The sequence below is a fragment of the Aplysia californica genome, unplaced genomic scaffold (genome assembly GCF_000002075.1).
Source record: "Aplysia californica isolate F4 #8 unplaced genomic scaffold, AplCal3.0 scaffold00999, whole genome shotgun sequence".
Classification (NCBI taxonomy): domain Eukaryota; kingdom Metazoa; phylum Mollusca; class Gastropoda; order Aplysiida; family Aplysiidae; genus Aplysia; species Aplysia californica.
In genome coordinates, this window is record NW_004798269.1 from 76,283 (window position 1) to 87,499 (window position 11,217).

The 11,217-nt window shown below is 37.6% G+C and overlaps 1 protein-coding gene across 2 annotated transcripts in view; it reads left to right on the forward strand.

The window, feature by feature from the left end:
* The window catches only part of LOC101848852 (sister chromatid cohesion protein PDS5 homolog A-B), a gene marked incomplete in the record, with an annotated part of 51,175 nt that overhangs the window by 5,753 nt on the left and 34,205 nt on the right, over positions 1 to 11,217 (forward strand). For both annotated transcript variants that reach the window (XM_013089616.2, XM_035973099.1), the window contains 8 exon segments: positions 58 to 252; positions 962 to 1,048; positions 1,172 to 1,269; positions 2,161 to 2,287; positions 2,654 to 2,734; positions 4,899 to 5,039; positions 5,540 to 5,655; positions 6,209 to 6,303. In XM_013089616.2, the coding sequence (XP_012945070.1) occupies positions 58 to 252; positions 962 to 1,048; positions 1,172 to 1,269; positions 2,161 to 2,287; positions 2,654 to 2,734; positions 4,899 to 5,039; positions 5,540 to 5,655; positions 6,209 to 6,303 (940 nt within the window).

Consider the following 11,217-nt stretch of genomic DNA (forward strand, 5'->3'; position numbering starts at 1 on the left):
GGGGTCTTTTGCATTTAATATCACTGTATGTAATCTATCCATTCGTCAAATCTTCAGGTGCTGGCTCGGGCCTTTCAAGACCTTGGTCAAGATGACAATGACAGTTATGCCCCCTTGGCATTACATTTGGCAACAGACACCTATATGGAGCACAATAATAAAGATGTCAGACTCCTCACAGCTTGCTGCATTGCAGATGTGTTCCGCATTTTTGCACCAGAAGCCCCCTACAAGGAGGTTGATCTCTTGAAGGTTAGTTTCTGGATTACAGATCTGACTGTATATTATATTACAGAACACTTTGTTGCCTGGTAATAATGGGATGGTGCTGTCTTTTTTGGGCCGTTTCAAAGCTCAAGAGTGTTTTCTAATAGGGTGACAAATATGTTGATGCCTGTTGTTGTTGTTATAAGCTTTCTTTGACTTAAGTGCATGATGTTTCATGCTCTGGGGGGAGGTGGATGGCTTGGTGGACGACTCTGACAATGTCATGATGCCAACTGGTGTTTGTCGAAGTCTTGCGCCCAGCCATTGAGATGGATACTGGTTAATAATTTGAGTTATTGTTTTGATATGCTAGAAACGCTGCTTAGATGTCATGGTACAGGAAGGTTCAGGCATGATTCATCATTATTTTTGTTGTAAAGTGGATGAAAACAGTGGAATATTGTTTTCAGTTTTAGGTACAAGGTTTAAGGTTAAGCAGCTCTTTGACTTATATGTCATGTGTGCTGTAGCCTGGGTGTATAAGATAAACTATCAAAATACTAAAATCCTGCTAAAAATATATTTTGTGACTGAATAAGTAGCTGTATTCAGAGTACAGTTAGGTTTTGTGTATTTACTAGAAAAAGGTACAGCAAGTGGATCAGGTTCTTTATTTCTCACCTTCTTTGTTACAGAGGTCGTCAGTTACCACAACTGATAACATTCATTGTACATTTTTTCCCCTTTTCTACAGGAAATCTTCATGTTCTTCATAATGCAGCTTAGAGGTCTTGAAGATCCTGAAGCGCCGTCCTTCAAGCGTTACTTCTATTTGCTTGAGGTGAGCACTTCGAGATAATTTTGTCCAAAATAATTTTTTAGAATGTGATGTGCAGTTTGTCATGTATAGATAAATCAGTCTCAGGAACATGTGATGAATGAATTTATGTTCTTTTTTCCCCAGAATTTGTCGTGGGTCAAGTCTTTCAACATCTGCATTGAACTTGATGAAAATCAGGAAATATTTGTGGCTTTGTTCAAACTGTTTTTCTCAATCATCAAGTAAGTGATTTAAGCTTGTACTGAATTAAAAATGTATTGATATCAGATGTTGACCCCCCGGGTTGTCTTTTGCTATTTGACCATCAAAGGCATGGTATAATTATTGAGGGTTGACTGAAAAAGAAAATAATCAACCCATCCTCCTGACCGAGTAAGTTCACCAGGAGTGTTTCCCTTGCTGAAGTAAATTTTAAAATAAAAATTTTCATGTTTGGACCTTCATCTCTTGTACAGTATATATATATGTTTTTGGTTGACTTTCCTTGGCTGAGGACACAATGTCTGACTTTCATCCCTGGTGTTATCAAATAAGTATAATTTCCCTTTACTTACTTGAATAAATGTCATCCAAATCCGTTCAATTTTGAATAGCGTTTTGTTAATTGTCTATATCCATGATAATAAGTATAAGCTCATTTCACACTTTGTATGCTGAATATGATGCCTATATATGGCATTTTTCACGCTATTCAAATCAACTGTTGTACATTCTATCGAACACTAAAGCAATTGTACTAGAGTGCTGTCCTTACATTATTTCTGCTAGGGAAACCAGTTAGTAGTGGGGTGTTTTTTTTTAAGAGGAATGGGCAATTCCTGCTTTCAGGCAGCTGGGGACAAATTGGGAACGCTGGGCCTAGGTGTGGAAAGAAATGTGTTGAAAAGAGCAGTAAATGTTTCTTCCAGATATGTCACTTTGTCTTCCTTAAATAACTCGTACGAGTCACAATTATCTATATATATAGTGGAATTGCTGAACAATCAACTAAAAAGATTTCCCTCACTTTTTTTATTATTTGTATTAGTTTGAACTGCTTGTTGAATAGAGAACAATAAGAGAGATCAGCTTAATGAAAGTGTGTGTAATTGGTTGTATTGAAATATTTCCAGTGAAAAACACACCAGTAAAGTGAAGACCTTCATGCTGGATATCATGGCCCCATTGATATCCGAGGCCGACACCGTGTCCCCAGATCTCTTGGAGGCCATTCTTGTGAACATGGTGGAGCCAAACAAGGTCAGTACACGCTCCCTCTCTTGTTTTAAGGGATACCCTTATGAGTCCCGCCGTCTCCACTGCACCCGATTTGTAAGTGCTGTTATATCGCAGTTGAGTGAATTTGGGGATTGGCTCTGAGAGGGGAAAGGTGTGTTTGGTATACTATGTCACCATGATCACTATTTTCTTATTATGGACTTCAACCTATTGTAGTTCTTTTTTTCCAATAGATTCCCTATTCAAAAATTGTGAAATTTTAAGTTCTCAGTATTATAATAAAGGCCCAGTTGTATTAATTAAAGTTTCAAATTGCTTTTAATCAATGAAGTCTGGCAATGTGGATGCAATTTTTGTCTCTCATGTATGTGTTGTTTTTTTCCATAGACCCAGAAGAAAATGTCATATGCAATGGCTAAAGATTTGATCAAGAAGACTGCAACAACGATTGAACCTTACATTCAAGCTGTAAGTATATTGTTATTGGCTTTTTTGTTGAAGCTTATGTAACTGACCAACGTATGTATACAAGTTTCTGTAAAAATTGTATTGTGGTCCTTGCAGTATGGCTCTCAAAATATTAATTTTGTCAATGTGATGAGAAAGCTTGACGAGTGTGGGAAGGGAAAGAATAAAGAAAATGTGTAACATTTTGTAAAATTGCAGTTGCTTCCCTTGATTTCAATTTGAATTACTCTAGTCTTGTTCGTTTCATATTGGTGCAATGTTTGTTCAAACTTGTGGCTTCCATATGATTTTATGTTTGTTGATTGGTGGTTGGTCGGCACTCTGATGTGGTCTAGTTACTATGTTTCTTTTCGGTGTTTTATTAATGTGATCAGATTCTGGTTGAATGTTGCCTTTATTTTGGCCTCTCTGATGATGTCCCCTGGTGTTATTTTACTCTATTCTAATGTTACTCTTTCTTTATGAAAAGAATTGAGAAAGAGGTACATATGGCTTATGGGAACTTAAATAATCTCTCAGCTCGTACAATATAACATATTGCACTGGGACAGAGGGTAAAATTTGTTGAACTCCTTCACTGATAACATGTCGAGATATTGTAATGTAATTTTGTTTGGCTGACTGCTGCTAGAAATGCTGAAGTCTGTCCGTCTTAATGTCTCTTTTATTATGGTCGGTAAAAAGTAAGACAACTGACTTATAATGTAAGGTTCTGACATTTTATCTGTAATCATTATTTTCGGCTTGTCAGAGTAGAATTTAGAGTTTAACCCACTCACTGCCGTGCCCGAACCCTGTCGGTTGATCCGTGTAGACCGCTGCCTGCCAAACCCGAAACCCGTCGGGTGGGTTTTTTCTACTATTTTTCAAACATTCCGCGGCGCGTTTCGGGCTTGGCAGTCGGAAGTAGGCGACATAAACCAGTTTAGTTTCGATTCTGCATTGTTGCAGTAACTTCCCTTGAACAAGCTACTTAAAAATTGGACTTTTTCGAACTCACCCGAAATGAACTAAAAACTACTGACGCTCAGTTACGATGGCGACGGCGTCTCAACAAGGTCGGAACATTTGAATTGATGGACCCATTCGTCAATAAAGGGTCAGATTTATATCTTTTTGCTGATGATAGTGATGATGAACCATCATACAGAGTTGATAATGAAATGAGTATAGGGAAGGAAATAGGAGAGGTGCAGACTCAAGTGAAGATGAAAATTGTGCTAGATTTAGGCCTAGATCTAGAATCGGGTGTTCCCCATGCTCAGACCTATGATCCGATGCTTCCCGGTCCCATCACGCACACGTCAAATATCACACAACGTAGATTTAGACCCCAAATGATAAGAATACAGCTGACATAGTTCCTTCTATGTCTACACAACAAACTTCAAATAGTGGCACCCCTCCCCCAGTGGCCATGCCCCGTCCTGCAACCACACACCCAGATGTTAATGCTCAGGATGGGTGAACTGATGACTTAAATGATATTCCAGTCATATAAAATTTGTCAGATATCTTTTCAAAGTGACTTTTCAACGTTTGTCAGTTGAAACAAAGTCTATTTCTAAAGGCTTGCATATCGACTGAATGTACCAAGCACCTAAATTTTAAGTAAAAGGTTTTTTTTATCGATTTTGCCACATATTCACAAACTCATAAAATTTCACACGCTAAAGGTATTACATTTTTTTTTGGTGGATTTGTTGAGTATGTTTCAATGTCATTGTTTGTGGAAAAGTTCAATGCTGTAAACAAAATAATAAGCTCACAGTGAGGTTTTGAAAAAGGTCCCGAAAGCCTGGCATTCCTCAGTTATCCTGCCGAGAAATGCCTGGCAGTGAGTGAGTTAACTCTAGTATTTTGGACATAATATAATTTTAAAAGGACCCTGTAAAACTATTGTCTTTTGCTGACTAACAGAAATGTTTTTCTTTCAACAAGAGTGTTGAAACGCAGTTTCTGAAATTCCTATCCCCCCCCCCCCCCCCCCCCGAAAGATCATCAATGTTGAAGTGTACTTGCGAGATAGTTTGATAAAACCTGAAACAAATCAGTTTGGTGCTGAAATTTTCCTTTCTCTCTGTCTCTTTAACCATTGCTATTATGGTGTCAAATAAAATGAGATATGTACAATATATGTTTTTGTTTTTCTCTCTCTTGTCAGTTCTTCAACAACATGCTGATGCTGGGAAAGCAAGCAGACAACGATGTGTCCAATCACATGTATGAACTGATCTATGAGTTGAATCAAGTGTCCCCCAGTATTCTGTTGGCCGTCATCCCCCAGCTGGAGTTCAAGCTGAAGGTTTCTACTTTTGCTTCTCTTCCTATTGTTTTGATGGGGGTGGTGGGGGCCTTTCGTTTTCCTGCATTCTTCACTCTGTGATTGTTGGGACTGTAGAAGGGGTGGGTAGGGGGATGTTTTGTTATCTGTTATTTTTTGCAATGGTTGTTTGCTTTATTTGTATCCTAGCAATCTTATAGTGTAAAATTACTATTAAATTCTAATGATTTAATACTTATTTTTTTTCGTTTGAGTTGTAATAATAGACTGTTGCGTGTTGGTCAGTATGAGTCACTGACTGATCAGAGAGAAAGTGCAACAATGGTTTAAATGTGTACTTGAAATAATTTTTACTGACTTAATGTCGTATCTTCTCTGTATTTATGGACTCTCTGCTTATGTGAAGTGACAGCCTTGTTTTCTGTGTAACAAAATGTTTTCTCGTGGATTTAGTTTTATGGGTGTGTATGTCATGTCACAATGACAGTTTGGTCTATTTTTTATTTTTGTTTCACTTTCAGAGCAATGATGAAAGTGAGCGTAAGAGTGTGACTAAGCTCCTGGCAAAAATGTTTTCCGAGAAGGACTCTGAATTGGCTGCGCAGAATAAAGCTTTGTGGATATGTTTCCTTGGCCGGTAAGTTTGGCTTATTTATCATTTAGGAGTGGGTTAAGCAGGTAAGGGCTGTCATGCACTGTGATAGACAATGTTATAACCAGAATGTAAATTTTTTTTGTATAACAACTTGTATACAGTACAGACACACCTGTCTAAAAGTCATTGTCATAGATGGGTGGTCCTCTTGGGCAGAGTCATTATATATAGAAAAAATGCAAGGTAAGAAGTGGTTGCTCGGACAGGTGGTAGTTAGGGCAGGTTTGACGTTATATAAATAAATTTTTTTAGGGGTCTGTGAACATTTTTGTCAGGTTAAGTGCTGTACTTTTTTAGCCGTAAAAATTTTAGGGAAGTGAGTGGTCGTAGAAAAAAGGAGACAGTGCACAACTTACTGATTCTTTTTTGTCTATGTGCTGACTCAAAGCAGCTGGCCATTACAGAAGATGATATGTTTGATGTTTGGGGGGGTGGGTGGTGGTACCTGTTGAATAATAAGAGACATGCCTCTTTGGGGTAGATATATTTATGTAGCATATTCCCCCCTTCATGCTATTTTATGTTTTGTCCACAGATACAATGACATTTGTGTGTCTATTCGACTTGCCTGTATCCAGCAAACGCAGCACTTCATTCTCAACCATCCTGAACTGGTGAAGGACATTTTAGGTATGATGTATGTGTGTGTGAGTCAGAATGGATAAAGGTGATGGCTTTCTTAACTTTCATCTCTTTTTTTGGATTAATTTGAATGTCATTTTGTCTCCCCTTACTACTTTAATAGTGTGTACATGTGGTACGCTATATTTCTTTCTTTGGATTTTGTGGAACTAATGTGTATGTTATTAGAAAGTGCAACTGTTACTTTGAAAATAATTTCTTTTTGTTTGAAAATTGATTGACTTGTTACCAAATGAGATGGGTAGTCATTTGTGTTGCATTTTAGGTTTGTTGTCATTATATTTCAGTTTATATTGATAGGGACAAAACCGAAAGTAATTGAGTTAAGTGAAATGTTCTTAGAACTGGTTGTATTTTACAAAGATTTTCCTACTAGTTATTGTGCACTTTGCAACTGTTTGCTGACAATCTGTCATGTGAACATTACTTCAAGTGCACACATGGAACTCAAGAAACCTGATGGTCAGAGGTTTTTTTTCAATACCTCTGGCCTTCCAAGTTCTTGAGACATCAGGCCGAAGAGCTAGAACCCAGATGGCCGCTGGATCGGAAAAGTAAAGTTCGTACTTGTTGATGTAAAGTTTATCACCTGTATTGTTTTCAAGACATTTTTCATGGTCTATTGTTTTTGTCTCTGGTAGATTAATTTGTTGTAGCTGAGATGGAGGGATGTGTGTGTGTGAGTCAGAATGGATAAAGATGATAGCCTCCTTGACTTCCATCTCTTAAAAAAAAATTTTAAAAATTAATTTGAATGTTGTTTTGTATCCCATTTCTTCTTCCTTAATGTGTACATGTTGTATGCTATATTTCTCACAGCGCCGAATCAGCGGTCGTTTAGTTTCACCAGGCCGTACGCTGCTAGGTTAGCGTGACCTGGGTCAGCTGCCGGTCAGTCTACCTGCGCTCACTCCAAGCGCGGGGTTACATACCACGGCAATTTTACAGTTTTGTTTCAACGCTCACGAATGAGAGCAGGGTTATCAATATACACATAGTGTTCCATCTTTGAGTTTCTTCTTTCAATGTGCAGTTTGTGAAAACGGAACGAAGATATCTAGTATAGTTTTTTAAATGCATGTGATCAAATACAGCCGTCTTATATGTGCCAATTAAGGTAATATGCAGCGAATTAAAAGTTATGTAACTACCAAAGTGCGGGAATAAATTCACTAAAACTTGCTCAGAATAAAGACAATTAATGTGGGTAACTACTTACCAAAGGACATTGTTGTTGGAAGATTAGTAATCCACATTTTTGCATTTTCGTTCAACAGCCAAATTTGTCGGGCTTGTATATCTCTTATGAGAGAGTCGAAAATCAAACCTATAGAGTGTTCTTTGTCAACAATGATTGGATGGTAAAATATCCCTTGGCAGTGACACATACGTCCTAGCCTTTCTTATCAGCCTCTGTTGTACTTAAGTCACATTCTTACACCTGCAAAGGTGACAAAGTTCATTCAGGGAGGAGGAATGTGTCCCGTGTGTGTGTTCCATTTGGAGATTTCAGTAAACCTGTTAGAAATGAATCCCGAGCAGATGGATTCTACATCATATCATAACACGGCTCAATCAACGAAGATGAAATTTATACATATTAAGCACAAATATGTCTGCCTTTCATAGAACTTATAATCTATGAAATTAACGGGGAAGTGTTGAACTTAAAACAGCATAGAATCCAGAATACACATTTGGACGGGTCAATTAACAAGGCACTGGATGAGAATCAGATGTAAACGACTTAATATTGCAAGAACTATTCTTCAAACAATGATGAAAATTATACACGCAAGGCACAAATATGTCATCAGTGCATGTACCAAAATTTGTTGAGATTGAGCGAGCACTTTGGAAATTAAAAGTGAATTAAGTGCAGCACACATATTAAATTCAATGAAATTCAGAACATTTTGCACACACTGTAACATCGGCACATATCGTTGCATTGAGATCGGGTTTTCGCAGACTGAGAGGGGGAATCTTGTTCTTTTCTTATAGTATGGAATATTTCGTGGTTAGAGTGAGGATACTGCCGATATTTAGTGTCAAAAGTGTCGATTACGCCATGACCTGCCCGCCTGTAGCTGATGCGCAATGGCGGCCAGTTACCCCCGCGTAACCAGGCATGGAGTGGTTCCGACGGTGATTTAATTACTCCCAGATGTCGCTGGCCTGGGAAACTAAGAGGCACGATTTTAGCCAGTTTTCGGCGCTGTGTTCTTTCTTTGGATTTTGTGGAACTGATGTGTATGTGTGGGTGGTTGGCGGGTGCTCTGGTGTGGTTTGCTCCTTCTTTCCTATCAAACATCTATCGTCCTGATCTCTCCTCCTTTTTTGTGTTTCTTACTCTCTTGTAACACCTTTAATCTTCGGCACTTATATGACCTTATTGTGTTGCAAGTGGCGTAAAACCCTTACTAAAACAAAAATGATGGGTATGTTATTAGAAAGTGAGTGCAACTGTTACTTTGAAAATAATGGGGGGTTTTTGTTTGAAAATTGGTTGACTTGTTACCAAATGACATGGGTTTAAAGTCATTTGTGTTGCATTTTAGATTTTGTTGTCGTTATATTTCAGTTTATATTGATAGGCACAAAACTAAAAGTAATTGACTTTAGTGAAATGTTCTTCGAACTCATTGTGTTTTACAAAGACGTTCCTACTAGTTATAGTGCACTTTGCAACTGTTTGCTGACAATCTGTCATGTGAACATTACTTCAAGTGCACACATTGAATTCAAGAAACCTGATGGTCACAGGTTTTTTCCAATACCTGTGGCCTTCCAAGTTCTTGAGACATCAGGCCGAAGAGCTAGAACTGAGATGGCTGCTTGATCGGAAAAGTAAAGATCGTACTAGTTGCAGTAAAGTTTATCACCTGTATTGCTTTCAAGACATTTTTCATGGTCTATTGTTTCTGTCTCTGGTAGAATAATTTGTTGTAGCTGAGATGGAGGGATGTGTGTGTGTGAGTCAGAATGGATAAAGATGATAGCCTCCTTGACTTTCATCTCTTTTTTGGATTAATTTGAATGTTGTTTTGTCTCCCATTACTACTTCCATAGTGTGTACATATTGTACACTATATTTTTTTCATTGGATTTTGTGGAACTTATGTGTATGTGTTGGAGGTTGGTGGGTGCTCTGGTGTGGTTTGCTCCTTCTTTCCTATCAAACGTCTATCGTCCTGATCTCTCCTTTTTTGTGTTTGTTACTCTCTTGTAACACCTCTAATCTTCGGCACTTATATGATCTTATTGTGTTGCAAGTGGCATAAAACCCTTACTAAAACAAAAATGATTGGTATGTTATTAGAAAGTGCAACTGTTACTTTGGAAATAATGGGGGGGTTTTTTGTTTGAAAATTGGTTGACTTTATCACCAAATGAGATGCGTTTAAAGTCATTTGTGTTACATTTTAGGTTTGTTGTCATTATATTTCAGTTTATTTTGATAGGGACAAAACCAAAAGTAATTGAGTTTAGTGAAATGTTCTTTGAACTGGTTGTATTTAACAAAGACTTTCCTACTAGTTATAGTGCACTTTGCAACTGTTTGCTGACAATCTGGCATGTGAACATTACTTCAAGTGCACACATTGAACTCAAGAAACCTGATGGTCAGAGGTTTTTTCCCCAATACCTTTGACCTTCCAAGTTCTTGAGACATCAGGCCAAAGAGCTAGAACCCTGATGGCCGCTGGATCGGAAAAGAAAAGTTTGTAGGCTAATAGTTGCAGTAAAGTTAATCACCTGTATTGTTTTCAAAACATTTTCCATGGTCTATTGTTTCTGTCTCTGGTAGAATAATTTGTTGTAGCTGAGATTGAGGGATGTGTGTGTGTGAGTCAGAATGGATAAAGATGATAGCCTCCTTGACTTTCATCTCTTTTTTAGATTAATTTGAATGTTGTTTTGTCTCCCATTACTACTTCCATAGTGTGTACATATTGTACGCTATATTTTTTTAAAGTGCATTTTCTGGAACTGATATGTATGTTATTAGAAAGTGCAACTGTTACTTTGAAAATAATTTTTATTTTGTTTGAAATTTGGTTGACTTGTTACCAAATGAGATGGGTTTAAAGTCTTTTTTGTTGCATTTTAGGATTGTTATCATTATATTTCAGTTTATATAGTTAGGGACAAAATCAAAAGTAATTCACTATAGTGAAATGTTCTTTGAACTGGTTGTATTTTACAAAGACTTTCCTACTAGTTATAGTGCACTTTGCAACTGTTTGCTGACAATCTGGCAAGTGAACATTACTTCAAGTGCACACATTGAACTCAAGAAACCTGATGGTCAGAGTTTTTTTCCTAAACCTTTGGCCTTCCAAGTTCTTGAGACATTAGGCCGAAGGGCTAGAACCCAGATTGAATCGGAAAAGTAAAGTTCGTACTAGTTGCAGTAAAGTTTATCACCTGTATTGTTTTCAAGACATTTTTCATGGTCTATTGTTTCTGTCTCTGGCAGAATAATTTGTTGTAGTTGAGATGGAGGTACACATGAAAAAACAGTGAGAGCCACAACATAACTTACTATAGCTTGTTCACTTTTGTCTGACCGCGGTTAAAACATGATGAAATTGCTTTGTTCAGTCTTCTCGGATCTTTGCATACACAGGTCTAAAAGTTGGATGACTAACAGAATCTAAAAGCTCATTCCTAAATCATTGCAAACTAAGGTTCCAACATGTTTTCTTTGATGTGAGCCTAAAGCGGGTAAAAAAAGAATGAAATGGGATTTACAGCATACACCTAAAACATTTAAAAGTTGACATATTTTCCTCAACTCCGCACTCTAACATACGGGTAAGAAACACAATTCAAAAGTTGGGTGAGTAAGATTTTTGAGACTCACATGGAACACGTTGAGACGTCTAGACTGCGGCG